Raw genomic sequence first — 20,128 nt, 5'->3', positions numbered from 1 at the left:
TTACTCCTATAAAAAAGGCATATGAAAATAAGTCCTAGCTTCTAGCTTATTTCCTCTTCCTTATTCCACCTCTTCTTTTGTATAACTGTTAAACAAAATTTGTAGAGTCTGTTCTTCCATTTAAAAAAAATAAGCAAATACATACATATGTATATGTGTGTGTACATACATATATGTGTGTGTGTATATATATCCCTTTAAGGTAAGATTTTGTAATTCAGAAGCTACCTGTTTAGGTTTTTCATAATTATTGAACTGGATTAGAATGCTAACAACCACTCAAACTTTCAGTATTGACAAGGTCTTTATAAAAGATTCCTGGAAAATTTTATCTAGATTATATTTAGAAAATTTGACTTTACATTAGCCATTTATGATCCTCTGTATTTTAACATAGAAATATTTTTTTAGGATCTATTTTTGTGGTATCTTTCGTGGTACCTTTTCTTTCTTAGAAATCTAGTGAAATGTTTATTTTATCATTTGGTTTGTAGTGCATTCAGTTCAAGCTCATTTAATGTCAGACCAGAATGTCAGATCTTTAATATGTTAAAAACATTTTGATAATTTCATGTAAAATTGAATTAAGTGGTGATTTCCTTCCTGACTTAAATGAACTTTGTTTCTCTTTTAATTTCTTTTCTTTTTTAAATGGAGATACTGGGAATTGGACCAAGTACATTGTGCATGCTCAGCATGCACTCTACCAACTAAGCTATACCCCTACCGCCATACGTGAACTTCAAATAATAAATCCACATTAGTAGTCTTTACTTTACATTCATGTCAGTAGCTACAAATAATATTGTCAGCTCTTGATTGTACATTCTTGTATTTTTGAAAGTTATTTGTCAAAAAAGATGAAAATTACTCCACTATCACATATATTTGATCTTGGAATGCTATTTTAACATTCATTTATCTGATATTCTAGGAATTTTCTGGACCTTGGATAGATAAACTATAGAACTTAAAAGCTGGGTTTTCTTACGAAGTTCTTTAACTTTAGTTTTAAACTCATTTAGTGTAGATTAGATAATTGGTTTTGGTTGAAAGCCTTTCTCTTTAAAGGTAGGAATGTCTTATGCATAACAATGAATGACAAAGAAGCTGGAATAATAGTTATTTAGTTCAACCCTCTCATTTTGCAAATGAGGAAATGGGCTCAGGAACCATGTTTCTTGCACTTGGTAACATTGGGCTAGTACTTTAGCCACGACTGAAGTTGATGTCTCTAATTCCAGTTTATTGTATCTCCCCACTCTTCCCACCTCTTAGCACTGTGTGCTTCTACGTGTAGATTATGCTGCTGGTCTACCTGAGGATAGTCTGATGATGAAAAGTGGATAATACTTGATTACACCTAGATGTATATAGCATGTAGCAATTTTTTGACTTGCGAAAAATCTAGTAACAGTGATGGCTATTTATAATGTTTATTAAACCTATGATTTTTGGTCATCAATTCTTTTATCTCTTTTAGAATTTATTGTTATTCACAATGGAATCATCACCAACTACAAAGACTTGAAAAAGTTTTTGGTAAGTAAAGTGACCTGAAAAGACCACTAGTCTTTGAGAATACTTCTAACTAGAGCAGTGAGGCTGTTTGTTGGGATGTGCAGTAAATCCTGTCTAGATACGATCAGGTAATCCCTAAGACAGTTCCAAGGGTATGGTGCTTTTCTGGAGTTTTCTTTGTTGACAGTGGAACATTTTTGTTTCTTGTATGAAAAGGAAATAATTACTTGGCTTTATTATAAATGACCGGAAAGCTCAAATAACATTGGAATTTGAGGGGGGTGTCTTTTGAATTGTGAGAGACCTTGTTTGTCATTTTTAAAAGATCCTAGGGTATGTAAGAAAACTCAAGACAGATTAAATGAAGGCTTTGTAACCTAAATAGCTGTGTACTGTATAATAATGGTAATGATGGTGACCTTCACGGGTGCCTTCTCACACCTATCCAGTTCAACCTCCCGCAGCGACAGAAGCCTTCTGTGTGTGCTGTCCCAGTAGGGTCGCCGCTGTTCACATGTGGCTGTTGAGCTAGGATGAGTGAGGAACTAAATTTGAAATTTTATTTCACTTTAATCATTTTAAATTTAAACAGCCACGTAAAGCTAACGGCCATTGTATTGGACAGTGAAATATCATCATTAAAGAAAGAATCATTATATTCATTATGGAGTTAGTACTTTGTGAATGGTAAATATTTCATTATATTTTAATTTTTTAAAAATGTATTTAAGTCATACACGGCATATATAGATTTATATAGTTATATGTATATATTTGGTCACAGAGAATACCTTACTATTTTTATTTATATATTTATTAAGCTTTTTTTCTGGGGGATAGGGGAGAGGTAGTTAGGTTTATCTTTTTTTTTTTGATGAAGGTACTAGGGATTGAACCCAGGACCTCTTGCATGCTAAGCACGTGCTCTACCGCTGAGCTGTACTCACCCCCGGTACCTCACTGTTTTGGATTCACCATAATTAGATGGTGACCTTAATTTCAAACAGTGGGTAACTGGGGTATGGTGATCAAGAAATGATTGAAAATTAGTTAATGAGACTTTAGAGGAAAAAATTCCGTAGAAAAGATTTGGATATTATGAATATTTCCTTAAATGTGTCAAAATGTTTTTCCTTTCTAATTATAGGAAAGCAAAGGCTATGACTTTGAATCTGAAACGGACACAGAGACAATTGCCAAGCTTGTGAAGTACATGTACGACAATCGGGAGAGTCAGGACACCAGCTTTACTACCTTGGTGGAGAGGGTCATCCAACAACTGGTATTAAACCACACTTCTAAAGATAATCATTGCCAACATTAATCCCAGTAAACTCTTACTGACTTTGATATGAAGAAACTATGCAAATTTCTTAAGTAATTTTTGCTTTTATTTCCCATATATGTAACTACTCAACTTGAATAATTTTGGGAGACTGTTGTTTTAATGGTTTTACTGCTTTCACTATAGTTTTGTGTTATGGGTATTAAAAATAATCCAAAATCCAAGAGTTTGTCCAAAAATTGTGGGTATACACACAAAAACTCATACACACCACACGTTAACATATACATAGTACACATTGTCGAGGATTTATCTCTTTCTCCCTTCTTGCTCACTCTAGTGTTCGTCTCAGTAACTTAGCAAAGGGTACCTTCAGCGAAAGGCACACTCTTTGTTCTGGGATGATGTCTGCCTGTCTCTGAGCCAGTACAGTCAATTCAGTTTTCCTTATGGGGACTGTTCCTTGGCCCTGTACCTCTACAGAAGATTATTTCCCAGCCCGGGAGAAAAGTGATATTCTTTTGATCTCATCCCAGCTGCCCTAATTAAAGATTAAAGATATCAAAGATACACAAAGGCCCAAATACAGAGTGACTTCCACCCCCCGACCCCGCTCATAACTCTAACTTTCCCATTTAACAGCCCCTTACCTCTCTGAGGGTCCAACCCTCACCTCCCCTCTCCCCTCAAATCTTATGATGCCTACAGCTAAAGGAGGAGTCAGGAAGGTGGAGAAGATAATGGCCTGCTCCTTCTTTTTCCCCAAGGCAGAGTAGTGTGCCTTCCAAGCCTTTTCCTGTTTCTACTCATTGTATAACCCAGTTTGTTCTGTTCCTTCCCTCTCCTACCTTGTGTTTCTCCTTTATTCATTCTTGATTTCCTTAGGCCCTGTCCTTGAGGAGTTTGGGTTGAGGGGGTGGCATGGTGTGCATGTTAATAATTGTGATTGTGTATACTTTTATCTCCAGTATCAAGGTCAGAAAGAATGGAAGTTAACAGTGGTGTAAAGTTACTAGGCCAGAGGATGGGTTTTAGGTATGAAGACTGGGATCATTTCTAACTCTGTCCTTCCCTTTCTGACGTGTAGTGTGGGAGAGATGAGGTACCTACTGAGAAATGCTGGTAGCATGCACAAAACTGGCTGTCCAAATGGTGTGTTTTGGAGCTTTTATCTGTTGAGCCTATTTCAAGAATGGGCTTGTATAAAAAGTGGGTCTTGGATTCATCAAGACCCAAGAGTAAGTGTCTACCTAAAATTTAGACTCATTTATAAACTAGTGCAAAAGAGCATTTATATGAACAAAAAATTTCTATACTGAAGTCAGTATATTTTAGGCATTTACACTTGATAATTGATTATGGTATATATATTGCTAATGCATTTTTTTCCCTCCGTAGGAAGGTGCTTTTGCCCTTGTATTTAAAAGTGTTCATTTTCCTGGCCAAGCAGTTGGCACAAGGTATATATAAATTTAATAATGACTAATAATTTTATGTGTTTTGAAACTTTTGAATTGTAAGCTTATTCTCTGTACACTATAAATGGCCCTTCATTTTAAAGGCTCTGCCCATTTTTAGAGATATTTGTTTGAGTTTATAGTCATCCCTTGGTATCCATGGGGGATTGATTCCACAAACCCCCATGAATACCAAAATCCGTGTATGCTCCGGTCCCCTATATAAAATGGTGTAGTATTTGCATAGAACCTATACACATCCTCCTGAACACTTTGTCATCTCTAGATTACTTACAATACCTAATACAATGTGTTATGTAAATACAGTGCAAATGTTATGTAAATAGTTGCCAGTATGCAGCAAATACAAGTTTTGCTTTTGGAGCTTTCTGGATTTTTTTTTCCCCAAATATTTTCAATCCACAGTTGGTTGAATCTGCAGATATGGGGCCCATGCATATGGGAAGCCAACTGTTTATTTTCATATGTTCCTTCTTGTTTGTTGTTTTACCATTCTTCCGCTTAACAGAATTCCTTAACAAAGCGAATACATTTTGGCATTTATAATTGGCCTTTTGTCTGTAGTGGGAAACCATTGTTACTTTGTGAATTTGGTTATTGAATATTCTGTAATTTCAAATCCAAAGCATTAACTTTATCCATATTTTTTGGAACTGTATATTCTACACAGAGTCTGAGATAATTGTATGCCATCACGACTTTTGCCAGGATAGTTAAGCCTAATTCTGAAGTGCTTTTTAGGACAATGCGGAGCCCTAAGACTTGGGAGAGAGACCTGTCTGTACAATGAAGTCAGGATGACTAGAGAGAAGGTGCTAGACACTCATATATTGTTCATATATCGAAAGAAGTGTTCCATTTAACGTTAAAAAGGAGAAAACATTTCAAAATTTGTAGATACTGACAGGCATATGCAGAATAGATAAACAAGATTATACTGTATAGCACAGGGAAATATATACCAGATCTTGTGGTAGTTCACAGCAAAAAAAATGTGACAATGGATATGTGTGTGTTCGTGTATAACTAAAAAATTGTGCTCTACACTGAATTTAACACAACATTGTAAACTGACTATAACTCAATAAAAAAATTGTTTAAAAAAATTAAAAAAAAAAAGGAGAGAACTTTTTAACGCATTTTTGTAGGACAGGGGTCTGCAAACTTTTTCTGTAACAGGCCAGATAGTAAATATATTAGGCTTTCTGGGCCATGTTGCCTGTGTGGCAACTACTTCGTTTTGCTGTTGTAATGTGAAAGCAGCCATAGGAAATGTGCAAAAGAGCAGGCATGGCTGTGTTCCAATAAAAATAGACAAACCTAGACTGTGGGTCATAGTTTGCTGACCTCTGTTACGGAATATTTTTTTAAAATTATGTTTATGTCGTTCTTTTGTTATATCGGAAGTCAAACTTGGAGGGAGAATTTAAACATTATTTGAAGAGTGTTCCCTCATCGTATTTAAATTTTACATCATTACTGCATTATTTATAAAAATGGTTTAATTCTGTTTTAATTTCGTACTGACAGACGAGGTAGCCCTCTGTTGATTGGTGTACGAAGTGAACATAAACTGTCTACTGACCACATTCCAATACTTTACAGAACAGGTAAAAACTACTACATCATGCCGTGGGGAAAATGTGTCAATTGAGTGCAGTAGATATAAAGAATTGTTTTCTGTAAATTGAGTAAATGTAAATGTCAGATCCACTCGTATATAAAGTTCTGTCTAGACGTGAAAAAGATGATTTTTTGTGATTTCTCTGACAAGTAGGTTTTTTTTCTGTTGTATATCCTTAGCTAGGACTCAGATTGGATCAAAATTCACACGGTGGGGATCACAGGGAGAAAGAGGTGGGAAATGCACTCTGCATGGATGGGGAGGAATCTTATCCTCTTTTGTTTACTAATTCTGTTCTTGGAGTGAATGTGCTGGGCCTCTAAAAATGTGCTTATTTTATGGAGAAACATTTTGACATTATTTTTCTAATTTGCAGAATATATTTTGTCTGTCTGCTTTTGGCGTAGAAAATTGCATTTAATAATTTGTTTCTTTAAAAATCTGAGATTTGAGAAAACAGTTGACATTGTAAAGTTTTTTTCTTTGTTTTAAATTAAAATCATATAGAATACATTATTATAAATAAGATGCTAAGATTAGGACAAGAGCACTGTGTGCTAGGCTATTATAGGTTGAACTCTGTGGTAGTTATTTGAATAATCTAGCCTGACTTTTAAATTAAAATATGTTTAAATGGTTTTTATTTTATGCATGATATTGTACTTTTAGATTTACATTCGATATTCTTACTGGCTTTGTTTGAATTTGGAATTCTTGGTTTTTTTTAAAAAAAATTTGAAGTTTATCTTTTCAGCTATACAAACAGGATCATTTTATTGTTATAATTAGATTAAAAATGGTGGGCTCCTTTCATTTACTTTTTTACTAAAAGCTTTCCATGTAAAAGATTCAGGGAGTGGTAAATTTAGGAAATTAAAACCCATATTATTAATGCATAATTCTTGGTTTCTTGGAAAAATTTAGCAAAGTACTCTAAACTTATTTATCTTTAAATAGTGACTGCTTTCACTGCTTTATCTAGAGCTGAAAGTCATTTCCTTAAATAACCTTCATTCCTGAGATGTTAGAACTTCTTACTTCCCTCCTCCTACCTCCTCTCTTTTCAGAAGAAGAACTACCAGTATGAATCTTGGATCCAGAGCAGATTTCTGTTAATAATTCTGCGTGTGTATTTACTGCTTATATGTTACCTTGCACATTACTTAGGCTGCTTTTAGAAGCAATGGAAAGACATTGGCTAAAGTCTTAAGTTGGAAGAAAAACTGATCACAAGACAGATCTTTTTGAGATCAGGGCTTGTCTTTTAGTAACCCTGATTTCTCTAGCTCCTAGTTGGTAGGTAATGTGTGGCTGAGTAGAGTTTAAAAAGTACAGCCTTTTAAGAGGAGAGTGTAAAGGCTGTGTAAAGGGAGACACTGGACTGGCTTTCAGTTTGCTATTTTTTTCCTGGATGATAATAATTGTATTTCACTTAAATCAAAATCAGATGAGAGAATCAATGTATCCAAAGAGATTTTACAGATTCTGAGAGTCATATGGATGTCAAGTAGTAATGTTCTTTTCATTTAAATAGGCAGTGATACCTCAAGTTCTTCTAAACATTGTGATTAAATATACCTTGTTACTTGAAGAATGAAATAACTAATATTTGGAGAAACAATATGGTGAAACTCAATCGCAGTAGGACATTTTATAACCAAAGCTGGTTGTATTTATTTTAAAAAATGCAGGTGCTGGCCTATCCTTTTGCTTATTGTTTTATTCACTTTTTTACATAAAGTTCACTCTTCTTGGTGTACAATTTCATGAGTTCTGTCAAGCACAAACGTTGTATAACCACCTCCACGATCAAGATAAGGAACAGTTTCATTCCCTAGAAAGTTCCCTTCAGCTGCTCCTCTCTAGTCAAGCCTTGTCCCCACACCCAGCCCCTGGCAAACACTGATTTGTTTGCTCTTTCTACAGGGTTACCTTCTCTGAGATGTCATCTTATACTTATTTTTCAAAGTGTGGTATCTTTTCTGCTGTTGAACTTGGTTGGGGAGAGCTGTTTTGTTTTCATGCCTAAAACACAGCAAATAATGATGGACTGTGGAGAACTTTGGATATATGTTTCTAAGAATAATTATTACAAAGTCTTTATAGATGTGGATTTTAGAGGATGGACACAATATGAGTTTTTACAAGTATATTTATGGTCTTCTGTGGCCATTGTGTCCATTGGTTATAAGTTCTGCTATGTCCTGATCTTGGAGAAAGGTGCTTTTTTGGGTCTCTGTGACATTTATATAGTCTTAAGTTACTAGATATTTTCTACATTTGGCTAATTTGTCAAACTTCATTATGGTTTCTAGTTTTGACTGTAGTTGTGAATAAAGCAAAAAGGAAAAAATACTTCTTCATCAATGGCTTGATGAATTAAATAGAGATGCCAGAATTCTAAAGTGCTAGAATTAAAAGATGTTAATCATTGCACAAGGACCATGCTTTATCCTGACTTAAAGGAAATGTAAGAAAACCCAATTTTAAGGAGAAGTTCTGGGTTTATAGTTCCAGTCCTTAGCAGCAGGTGCCACACGTGATACACCATGGTCAGAGCATTATAAGTGTCTTTGTTTAATTTTTAAATCAGAATTAGTGTAGACTGCATCTTGATTTATTATGCTGACTTACTGCTAAAATCTAGAGAAGTTTTGTTATGAGATCGTAAAAATTAATTTGCCATTAGCCTCTTTTATTTTTCACTGCACAGTTCTGATGTTTGTGATGTAATTTTAACGATAAGTTTAGGTATACAAACTTAATACGTATTAATTCCATGAAGCTTTGTTTAAAGTTAAATTAAGATCAGGCTATACATACATTAAAAAAAGACTTAGTGACGTTGTTTGCCTTTTGCTTGGAAAAGCGATACTACATTAAAAGATGTATGCGGTAGCCCTGATCTGCCACGCTCTTTTTGATAGTCGCTGTTTCACTCTACACCCTTTGTCTGTTCCTGTTGGCTTATTGCATGGAAGTAGAGTGGTCTACCTGGCACTGGAAAGTTGCTGAAATCATTTTGTGTTGCTATGATTTTTTTTTTTTATTCATTTTGTAGAAAAGAACATATCTTGATACACTGGCCATGGTTTTCTGCCTGTTTGCTGATTCTGTGAACTCTGTGCTCTAGGCAAAGATAAGAAAGGAAGCTGCAATCTCTCTCGTGTGGACAGCACAACTTGCCTTTTCCCTGTTGAAGAAAAAGCGGTGGAGTATTACTTTGCTTCTGATGCAAGGTGAGCTTCCTTAGCTCATTCATAGAGAATTTTAGTAGATTCTCATGCCACAGGGAACCAAGAAGTCCTTTGGTATAAATCGAGTCATATGGTACAGGAGAACTTCGTTAATTAAGGATGTGAAAGTGACCTTTTTTGGAGACAGAGTTCTAGATTTTCTCAAAGTATGTAGGTCAGTTTATAGAGAAGAGGTAATAGTCCTTGAGACTTGTTCCGGTGTGTTGACTCAGAGCTTGTGTATTTTTTCCCTCTTCTTTTAGGAGCCTCATCCCAGGTTTTGTAGGGAGAAGAGATTTCAGTTGGAGAGGGGAATAGCTTAGGATCACATCAATTACAGCTTAGTTGCTGCTCTGTATTGTAGTTTTAGTCCAGTGTGGACACTTTTTAATTCAGAAGTAATTGGCAGTGAAATCACTCTGTAGGAAATAGTACTAGACTCAGATATTTTGAGAAAAAAGGCAGTGGGATGCTTAGTGGCATTTATAAATGAAATATGAGTAGTAATGAGGATAGAATGGAATCACTCAAATCGCCGACAGTTATTTGAGTCATTCATTGTGCCTGAAATTAAGAGGATCTAAAAATGAATAACCATGCAATTTAGGACCGCAGTGGATGTGTCATCTCAGTAGGAAAACAGGCTTCACTGTTTTCTAAAATTTACAGGTGTGTAAGGTGTGTAGTCAGTGAAGTGTGTCACTAAGTAGGTTTGTTACAGAATTGACAGTTATGGCTTTAATAAACTGGAAGTTGCAGAAGCATGTCAGCCTTTTTTCATTCATTCATACATTCACATTGAACACTCCAGCAAAGCCATGCTGGGCTTAGGAGATAATGGTAAGTAAGAATAAAAATACTGCTTGTCCTTAAGGAGTTCTTCCTTAACGGGGGAGACAAATTTTAATCAGTGGGCACCAAGTACAGAATTCCAGCCATGACAAGAGCTACAGAGTGACTTAACCCTCCTGTGAGTACATTTCTTTGAGGGAACGATGCTTGAACTGAGGGTTAAGGAGATATTAGGAGTTAACCGGGTGAAGAGGTGGAGGAAAGAACATTCATTCTCTGCAAATGGATCGCCCCTTGGGAGTTTGGGATGGATGTGAGTGTGGCTGGAAAAGAGAGAGGAAGTTTGGTAGGAGGTGAGGCCAGAGAAAGAGGTTGGGGTCCTGGTGAAGGCATCTTGCTGTTGAGCGGTTTGTTGGGTGAGGGAGAAGTCTTGCTTAGATGTCCATTTGGGCAGAAATGGGGAGGTTGGAGGGAGTGTGGCTGGAAGGTAGGAGGTTCTGCAGTCATCCAGCCAGGAGCTGACGGTAGCTTGAGCTGCTTTGTGGTGGTGGACATCGAAGCTCTGGGAAACATTTAGGAGTTAAAATTGGGGGACTTAGTGATAGGTGGAAGGAGGAGGAAATAGCCACACTTTCTGATCTGATCTGATATAAGTTGGTTTTGGTTGCCACGCACAGCACCTTTTCTGCACTGTCCACAGTGACCACCCCTCTCCTTCATTCCCCTGTAGGGAACAGCATTGGTAACCAGAAGGTTACCAGAGATACTGCAGGTTGATGGAGTTTGTGTTTAAATGTGGTGCTTTTGTCCTAATGATAGTTATATTTATAATCATCATCCTTGATTACTGATCGCACTGTCTCCTTGAACATCCGGTAGTGCTGTCATAGAGCACACCAATCGCGTCATCTTTCTTGAAGATGACGACGTTGCAGCGGTGGTGGACGGCCGTCTCTCCATCCATCGAATTAAGCGGACTGCAGGAGACCACCCCGGACGAGCTGTGCAAACCCTCCAGATGGAACTTCAGCAGATCATGAAAGGTGACCGTTTTTGTCATATTATAGCTTGGCGTCCTTCCTGTCTTAGTGAAGGAATCTGATAACAATGTGAGCAAAACCTTCCACCTTATCAGTGAAGGGATAACCTCAGAAAACATAGCTGCTGGTTGACATGACTTCCCCTTCAAACTTGTTCATGGTGAGTTGTTTCTAACATTAAAAAGAAATTGATTATTTAAATAGTACTTGATATTTTTAAGACACTCTGTAAACATAGTTTGTGTTCTGTTCTTTTTTCCTCTCTCCTTCTCTCTGTGCTTCAGTTTTCTTGTGTGTGAAGTGGGGATAGTGGGACTCACTTCTCAAGGTTGTCTGGGGACTAAGCCCTTCGGACCGTGCCCGACGTGCTTAGTGAGCCCGATGCGATGTTTGCTGCTGTTAACTGTTCTGATACTGTGATTGTGGTTTTTATTTCCCGTTCTGATGGGATTGTGGTGAAAAACAAGCCACATTTATTGCATAACAGCTATATGTCAGGTCTTTACTACACTGCAATGCTATGAAACGGCTGCTATTCTACATTATTCTACAGATTAAGGAATTTCCCCAGAGCCGCTTAGCTAGTAAGCGATAGAACGGTGATTGGAACCTAGATCTGATCTAAAATGTAAGCCTGTCCCACTCCCCCGTTTTGCTGTAGCTGCATATTTGAGGTATGAAGTTAATAAAAGTGTTTTTCCTCCTTCCTTGCTCAGTTTTCTTCACATACGGTAAAATATCGTATATGAATATTGTTCTCTATCACATGACCTTTTGTTTCATTTCTTTTACTAAGATTCTGTTAAAGGAGAAAGACTTTCAGTTGTGTACAAATTTCTAATCCTTTGGATTGTTATTTTTTTGTTTTAATGATACAATTTATATTACTTTAGGCAACTTCAGTTCATTCATGCAGAAGGAGATTTTTGAGCAGCCAGAGTCAGTGGTGAACACAATGAGAGGAAGAGTCAACTTTGATGACTACACTGGTAATTACATAAGAGTTATTTTATTGCTTCAGAGTCTCCTGTGGGGGTTGGCATTGACAGCCTGCAAGTTCATTGTCCTTTATAGCCTTAGAACCACTCCACTGCAAGCCATCAGAGGAGTCCAGTCCTCTTTTAAAAATCCTTCAGTGTATGGTTCTACTGATACGAGGTGCATTGGGTTAGTGAGATTTATAGAGACAGAAAGTAGATGATGGGTTACCAAGGGCTGGGGAGAGGCGGGGAATGGGGAGTCGGTGTTTAGTGGGTACAGAGTTTAAGCTTGGGATGATGAAAAAGTTCTGGGATGGATGGTGGGGATGGTTGCACAACCATGTGAATGCGCTTAATGCCACTGATTTGTACACTTAAAAATTGTTAAAATGCTGAATTTTATGTTATGTATATTTTACCACAGTGAAAAATAAGGGAATAATAAGTAATGGTTGCCAGGAGCTGAGGGGATGGGGGTGATGGAGAGTGTGTGACTGCTAATGGATATGGAGTTTTTTGGGGAGTTAATGAAAATCTAAAATTTGATAGTGGTGATGGTTGCACAACTCTGGATGTACTAAACACCACTGATTGTACGCTTTAAAAGGGTGAATTTTATGGTCTGAATATTAATAAACTGGTTATGAAAAATATAAAAAATGGCTGGAAAGTCACATTTGAAAGTTGTTGTCAGTTATGGGAATATTAGGGTAATTTTCCTGGAAAAAAGTCCTTTAGTGTACCACTTAAAACATTTAACTTCTTTTCAGTTCACAAATCCTTTATTGGGCGCCTGCTGTGTACCAGGGACCGTCCTGAGAGCCGTGGATTCTCAGAGGAATGAGACCCGGTCCGCTTGCTGGGCAGCTTACTTGTATCTCTGCAGCCTAGCTTTTCTCTCCAGTTTATAAATGAGTCAAGTGTGAACTTCCTAGAGGTTTTCCAGGTGTTGGCCTAATGTCTTATGGGATAATCTGTCCCTTCCTGCGTGTTTAAGGTAGGGGTGAGAGTGCAGCTCTGGTCTTACTCCTGGAAATTTTCTTTAGGCCTTGTGTTGCAGGAGTTTTTGCACTTTGCTGAGATGAGTTTGAGATTGACTGTCTGTGGTCATAGGACGTCCATAAACTGTTGATTGCTGAATGAGATTTTCAGAACACTCCTCTTTCGTCATGACCAGTTAAATAAACAGTTCAGCAAACAGGCTTTGAGCTAAGCTTCTCAGTGTTAGGAATTAGTTTTTGATGTGAAATCTTTTCCTGAATCTGTGTTATTCATAAATATTAAGTGTCTTTTCCTTTGTGCCACGTTCTGCTGATAGAGAATAATTTCTCTGAGTAAGTGCTGTTTTTGTGTACTTTTCTGAGTGGCAGCACACTCTTTCTCAGCAGGAGAGGTTTGTTGAAGGCTGAATCATGAATTGAACATCTGTGTGCGGAGAACCATGGAGAACGTATCAGGGACTGTGGGAAAGTTACCTCTGCTGTGGTCTCCTCCTTGAGGTTCTTTGAAGAGGAATGCATATATAATTAACTGTTTAAAGAAAGATAAACTGTGATAAATGGCATTAGAAACACAGTTTAATGTTGAAATGTTTCAAGTTTAATGTTGAATTTAGAGAAAGCAGAGGATGAATCTGTTTGTGGGCAGGGGCTTCGGGGGCCAGAGAAGGTTCCGTGAAGTAGGCGAGTGTGGGTTTAAAGGCTTTGAACGATTTGAATAGGTGAAGATAAGATGGGGGCATTGCAACTGGGTGGAACACATTTGCTAAGGGAAGATAGTGGAAAACCATCAGAAATTTATTTGTGGAATAATACGCAGTCCAGTTTGTCTGCCACATCTAGTACTTCAAAAGGATTAGCGAGCAGTAAGTCTAGGAAAGAAGGTCGGAGGAACTACCAAGGAGAGCTTTGGATGCGTTCTTTTGGGTATGAGGGGTACCTCACTTTGTAGAAATTGCACAGCTATTAGGAGACTTAGGAGCCAGGGGTGATCATAGCTTTACCGAGGTGACCTGGGTACCGGTCTCCTGTATGCGTTGAAGGAGCAAAAGGCTGAGCTGCAGTTGCCAGTTAGGATGTTGTCCCGTCTGGGGTAAAGCAGTGGGGAAGGGGAGGGAAGCGGGGACCAGGGAAGAAACAGGAGCTCTCTGCAACAGGACCTGCATCTGCCTGGGCTGGGGAGAGGGGGTGTTGAAGATGGTTGAGCTGGAAGAACTGGGAGAGTAGCAGTAAATGGGACGGAAATAAGATTAGGAAAAAGGTTTGTTTTCTAAGGGAAGGGAATGAGATAAACTTTGAGAAGTCATGATTTTACAACTTTTATCTATGGTATGTGTTCCTCATAAAAGTCCTGTAATATAAACAGGATAGCCGTTACCCTTTTTTCATTGTTAAGGTAAGGAAATCAGCCTCTGTCCATATGAATGTCTTGCCAAAGGTCACGCTGCTAGTCCTTTTCAGAGCCAGACTAGCTCCTGTGTTCAGTGCTGTCCCGAGAGTGCTGCAGCCTGCCCCTGTCCTCCAGGCACTCCGGCTGCTGCCGTCAGTACCAGCCTAGCTTCTCAGAAGTAGGCTTCTCTCGAAAGCATCAGTTCAGACCATGGGTGACTCCTTCCAGAGCTGTCCCAGACTCCCCTCAGCCAGCAGGCAGTTTGTTGGGACCAGTGTTAGGGAAACACTTGTGACTGGCTGATCTCAGCATCTTGCCTCCTGTCATTCTTGGTCATCATTTGAAACACAAGTCCCTCTGATTGTCCGACTGCTTTATACTTGGTCATCTCCAAACCGGTTTGCCTTCGCATGACTCCCCTCTCTCCCTTGTGGTTTCCTTTCTTCCCACATCTTTTCAACCCATGCTGAGGCCCGTGGAAAAACACTGTAGGCAGAGGTACATGAAAAGGAGCAGCCAGAGGGCCAGGCCGGTCTGGCTGCAGTGGCCTGGGTGAGAGGGGACGTGCCGGGAGATGCGGTCAGAGCGGAGCAGGAGACAGGGCGTGTGGCCACTCAAAGGCTGTAGTGAGGAGTTTGGACTTCATTTCAGTTATTTGGGAAGCCGGTGAAGCTTTTCATGTTTTATTTTCCACTTTACTAATTTCTTAAAATAGAGAAATATCACAATACCCTCTCAGTATTGAAATTTAAAAGGAAAAGCATAAAAATTACTCAAAAATATAAAAGCAAGTCATAGAGCTTGGTTCCATATTATCACTGGTTCAGGTAGGAAAGAGTCGGGGAGGTGAAGAGTGGGGGCAGAGCAGACGGACGGACGGACGGCGGGTCGGACGCAGGAAGATGCTGCCCCGGGTGTCTGTCGGCTGTGTGCTGAGCTGTCTGGTGGCTGCGCTGTCTGGGGCAGTATAGTCACTTGGCAGGTGCTCAGAGTGCTGGTTGAATAATTGAATGACTGTTGGATGAAAGTTTCTCACAGGTAGGAAACTAGCCTTGTGTAGCAGGGTCTGCGGACAAGGCATCGGAGAAGAACGCATACGTGGCTGTAGAGACAGAAAAAGAGAGCGGACAGACCCGTTAGAGGGTTTTGAGGTCAGAGTTGTGTTTTTAAAGAATCCCTCTAGAAAGTTATTCTGGCTGTGTGTGGAGAACAGGCTCCCGGAGGAGGAGAGCAGAGTCGGGAGAACGTGGCTGTCGTCCGGGGAGGGCTGCCGGCTCGGGTGGTGACGTTAGAGGTGCAGCCTGGTGGGGGGCTCCCGGGACTTGCTTGCGCCCTGGTCGTGGAGCAGTCGCGGGTGACTCGGACGTTGATGAATGCGGGTGGCGTTTGCTGAGACAGGTAAGACTGAGAGGAGAGTGGTTTATATCGTGGTCGGAGTGCTGTTCTGGGCTCGTGATGGAAATGGACATAACTAAAATGATTTTCTTACCCAGGCAGACTTACGGAGGTATAATTAGATTTAATAAAATTGACCATTCTTAGTGCACAGTTCAGTGAGTCTGGGCAAACTTCCACAACATGGTCATAATCCTGAATAACCCGCAGTCCAGACCCAGCACAGGTCCTTCGCGCTAGGGATCTCCTCATGCCCCTTTGCAGTCAGCCCTTTCCCCACATCCGCCAGCAGCATCTGCTGGTCTACCGTCTGTGTCCCTATAGTTTTGCCTTTAAGATAACTTTTAATCTAAAGAGAATGTGAAAACTACCGAACAAGGTAGAGTGTGGTAAGTACTGTAGTTGTGTGGGCATGCTGGGGGGAGTGGGGAGGAAGGTTAATTACAAGTTTGGGGTGGACAGTTATGTTGTGAGTTAATTTAATTTACTTTTCAAAACTAGAGAGAACTATGCTTCTTAAGAGGAAAATGAATTCTTTAAAAAAGCAGTGTCGTTACCCAGATTGGCAGTGGACGCGCGCGAAAGTGATTGCCTACTTCATGTGGTTCTTTCCTAAATAGTTACAGACACACACTTTTATTTCAGTGAATTTGGGCGGTTTGAAGGATCACATTAAGGAGATCCAGAGGTGTCGGCGTTTGATTCTTATTGCTTGTGGAACAAGTTATCATGCTGGTGTAGCAGTAAGTGGCTTCTTAAAATTTTAATTGTGTTATGTTGGGTATTAGAAGATCTCTGCAGACCAGTGGTACCTCAGCAACACACCATGTAAAACTGTTTTATTAAAACATCACGTTTTCTTTTCATATAGTGATGACAAAAATCAAGACGGTGTTGGGGAGGAATTTTAATAGCTACTTGGAATTATTTATCAATGGATGATCTGCTTTAGAAGGACCCTTAGATGTGCAGGTAGAGCACTGCAGCTGACTTCATGAAAGGCAAAGACGGGGCAGTTGTCGTGCGATCCCGGCCTGATGGTCCCGAGTGCACGGCTGCTTCTGACGGAGCAGTCACGGGGATTTGTGGATCGTTGTTCACTTGCCCCAGACAAATGGCTGCGTGAACCTCAACAGGGTTTTACTTGGTGGGCACATTTGTTCTTTAAATTGTTTTTTTGGAAGCTGAAATTCTGTATCAAAGACATACGTTGATTGTCAGTATAGAAGCATAGGAAGATAACAGTCTTTATTCCAATAACTCAGAAGCACATCTCGTTTCCTTGCAAGAGACAGGTTGTGGGCTGTTGTTGTCAACTCCTGTAAGTACAGAAGACCTGGACACACTCGGTTTTTACTTTTAGGATTGATTTCCAAAGTTCATGACAGTAATTTTTTTTATTTGCTGGGGCATAAGTATTAATTATCTACCGTTGTGGGAGCCATTCATTTGCCTGGTTGAGTGAAACTAGCTGGTCACCCAGCACTTGCTTCTCCGTAGGCTTTGTTCCCCCTTTTCCTTCCCCTGCACCCACCTCGCCCCCAATTACATGACCCTAAAAAGGAAATTTTGTGCAGTTTTGAAGGGAAGAGTTGTAAGAAAGTGATTGTTTTGAGCATGGGAAAAAAGAATGAATTAAAGACATTAGTGAAAATTAAGGGATTGGGTAATTCAGTGGTGGCTTAGATCTCTTACTGGATGAGCCCTCTATTCAAAAATAAAAAAAATTTGATTAAATGTTTCATCTAATGCTAAGCCTGAACTATAGGGCATAAATTATTATGCTGTGTTAGAATTCTCTAATTTGAGAAGACTTATGTAAGAGTTTTGTTTTGTTTTTTTGGTGGGTGCTAACTTAGAATAGTGCTTTTTCCCCTTCTCAAAAATTTTTTTATGTGTGGGTGTATTTGCTTATAATAATACACACATTGATTGTCTAAAGAGACTTGTGCTGAAATGTTAATGGTGCTTATCTGCTGGGTGGAGGGATTTTGGCTATTTTTTTATGCTTTAATCTGTATTGTTTTTATTTTCCAACAATGCATATGTATCATTTTTATAATCAGAAGAAGTAAAAACTACACATTGAGTCTGAAGTAGTTCAGTGAAAAACTATTGGAAGTATAGGTTGTATGACCAAGTCATCTTTTCTCTGCAGACACGTCAAGTTCTTGAAGAGTTGACTGAGTTGCCTGTCATGGTGGAGCTAGCCAGTGATTTCCTGGACAGAAACACACCAGTTTTTCGAGATGATGTTTGCTTTTTCATTAGTCAGTCAGGTAACCTGCTAATTTTAAGGACTTCCGGAAAAGGAGAGTCACTCTGACAATTATAGCATGCATTGGCAAAACCCATATTTAAAGATAAACTAGGGGCGTGGGGGGTACAGCTCAGAGGCAGAGTGCATGCTTGGCGTGCATGAGGTCCTGGGTTCGATCCCAGTACCTCCTTTAAGGGGGGAGAAAAAGAATAACTGGTATTGCAGGTGACTTGAGAAATACAGGTTTATTTTGATTTTATGGAATTCTTAATGAGTTAATAAAATTAACACATTTTATACCCAGAAGAGCTGAGTTTTCAAAGACAGAGAGGGAAAGGAGAGCCAAAGAAGTAGGATCCTGTAATTAAAAGTTTTACAAATTTATTATTTTAAATGCATGTTTTAAAACAAATGAGGGGAAAGTGAGGGAGGGATAAATTGGGAATTTGGGATTAACAGGTGTACACTACTACATATAAAGTAGATAAACAACAAGGTCCTACTGTATAGCACATGGAACTATACTCAGTATCTGTAATAACCTATCTGGAAGAATTGGAAAAGGTGTATGTGTAACTGAATCACTTTGATGTACACCTGCTGTAAATCAACTACACTTCAATTAAAAAAAACTGAATGATACTGGTGAAAGTGTAGTCAATTTTCTGTTTCAGCATCTAAGAAACAGCATGTGTTGACTGCTCTGTGTGTTACTTTTGTCTTCCTTTTTACACAGGTGAGACAGCAGATACCCTGATGGGTCTTCGATACTGTAAGGAGAGAGGAGCTCTAACCGTGGGGATCACGAACACGGTCGGCAGTTCCATATCAAGAGAGACTGACTGTGGAGTTCACATCAATGCCGGGCCCGAGATTGGCGTGGCCAGCACAAAGGTAAATTCTTGACTTAGTTCTCATGTGATTATTTAATCACTGTGTTGATGAAACAGACTAATCTGTATATTTCATTTGTTAGCACTTAACAGTATTCGTGTAGTTTACTAATCATTACAATTATCTTAAGACTTAAGGGTCAATAACAGATGAAACACTTGATGTCCCCTTCCACATCCTCATCCTAAGAGTGTGAAAGAGACAAATGTACCTAATGTAAGTCCACTTAGGAACGATCTCTGCTGGCTCTCCCCATTCATCACTTACATTCCTCTTGCCACATGGGGTGGGACTCGTGGGAAGTGTAACGTCCTCTTCTTTGGTTAAGTACGGTCGGGAGTTAAAAAACAACAGAGTAGAAACATCCCATTTAATTGTAATGATTTTGTCAGTTTCGTTTACGTAGTTACACTTTCCTAATAAATGTGCCAGAAGATGCACAGCGACCTTTGAAAGTCTGTAAGGAGGAGTGTGCTTTTGGTATCAAATTTGGTGACTTGAAAAAATAAAAGTGAGTATTGTATGACAGTATCTGTTTCTCCTTAGACATTCATCTGTGGAGATTTAAAAGCACCTTAAAAAAACAAGACAAAACAAAAATAAAAACACCTTTTTTTTTAAGGTCTAGTGAGACTGCTTTTGCTCTTTGAATCTGGGGCACACATAAGGTAGTACTAGTAATAAAAATAGGAGGCTTAGAAAGCGGTGTAACTGCAAAAGATGTCTCTCTGCAAGTATATATTACTCTTTATGATTTCAAAATTTCAGTTTCTTATGTATTTTTCTGCTGAAATCTAATATTTCTTGCTGATTATTTAATAAGATGCTTAGATGTTGAAGGCTTTGAGTTTAATTAAAGATGTGTGGACGATGATGTTAACATATAAGACCACATTTGATTTTTTTTTTTCCTTTTAAAGAACCTCATGGAGAATTTCTTTGTGGAAAAGTTATAATTCCCATGTAAAAACTCTGAGTTAGGTTTTTGTTTTTTGGTTACTTTGATATTGCTAACGCTATAATTTAGAGAAAGCTGAATCCTGAATTTTCTCCATGTGGTAATTAAAACACATAAGATACTTGTGCATGGGTTTCCATTCTGTGCCTGAATGAATAACCAGCCTCTCTCAGCAGCAGCGAGTAGATTCTTGGAACAGCGTCCAGACAGACAGTTTTGATCAGGGCTTAGAATCCCAGGTCCTTCATTCAAACACATTTGAAACAAGGGTTTCCCA

The 20,128-nt window shown here is 38.9% G+C and overlaps 1 protein-coding gene across 3 annotated transcripts in view; it reads left to right on the top strand.

Moving 5' to 3' along the window:
- The window catches only part of GFPT1 (glutamine--fructose-6-phosphate transaminase 1), a 51,785-nt gene that overhangs the window by 19,162 nt on the left and 12,495 nt on the right, over nucleotides 1–20,128 (top strand). For 2 of the 3 annotated variants that reach the window (XM_074341264.1, XM_074341266.1), the window contains 11 exons: nucleotides 1,484–1,542; nucleotides 2,669–2,803; nucleotides 4,205–4,266; nucleotides 5,815–5,894; nucleotides 6,088–6,141; nucleotides 9,042–9,147; nucleotides 10,816–10,979; nucleotides 11,870–11,965; nucleotides 16,385–16,482; nucleotides 17,898–18,018; nucleotides 18,736–18,893. In XM_074341264.1, coding sequence (XP_074197365.1) covers nucleotides 1,484–1,542; nucleotides 2,669–2,803; nucleotides 4,205–4,266; nucleotides 5,815–5,894; nucleotides 6,088–6,141; nucleotides 9,042–9,147; nucleotides 10,816–10,979; nucleotides 11,870–11,965; nucleotides 16,385–16,482; nucleotides 17,898–18,018; nucleotides 18,736–18,893 — 1,133 coding nt within the window. The remainder of the gene's footprint in view (nucleotides 1–1,483; nucleotides 1,543–2,668; nucleotides 2,804–4,204; nucleotides 4,267–5,814; nucleotides 5,895–6,087; nucleotides 6,142–9,041; nucleotides 9,148–10,815; nucleotides 10,980–11,869; nucleotides 11,966–16,384; nucleotides 16,483–17,897; nucleotides 18,019–18,735; nucleotides 18,894–20,128) is intronic. The other variant, XM_074341265.1, reaches the window with a different exon arrangement.

Source organism: Camelus bactrianus, chromosome 15, assembly GCF_048773025.1.
Source record: "Camelus bactrianus isolate YW-2024 breed Bactrian camel chromosome 15, ASM4877302v1, whole genome shotgun sequence".
Lineage (NCBI taxonomy): Eukaryota > Metazoa > Chordata > Mammalia > Artiodactyla > Camelidae > Camelus > Camelus bactrianus.
The sequence above is the reverse complement of the archived record's forward strand: the minus strand, read 5'-3'. Positions and strand labels throughout refer to the sequence as shown.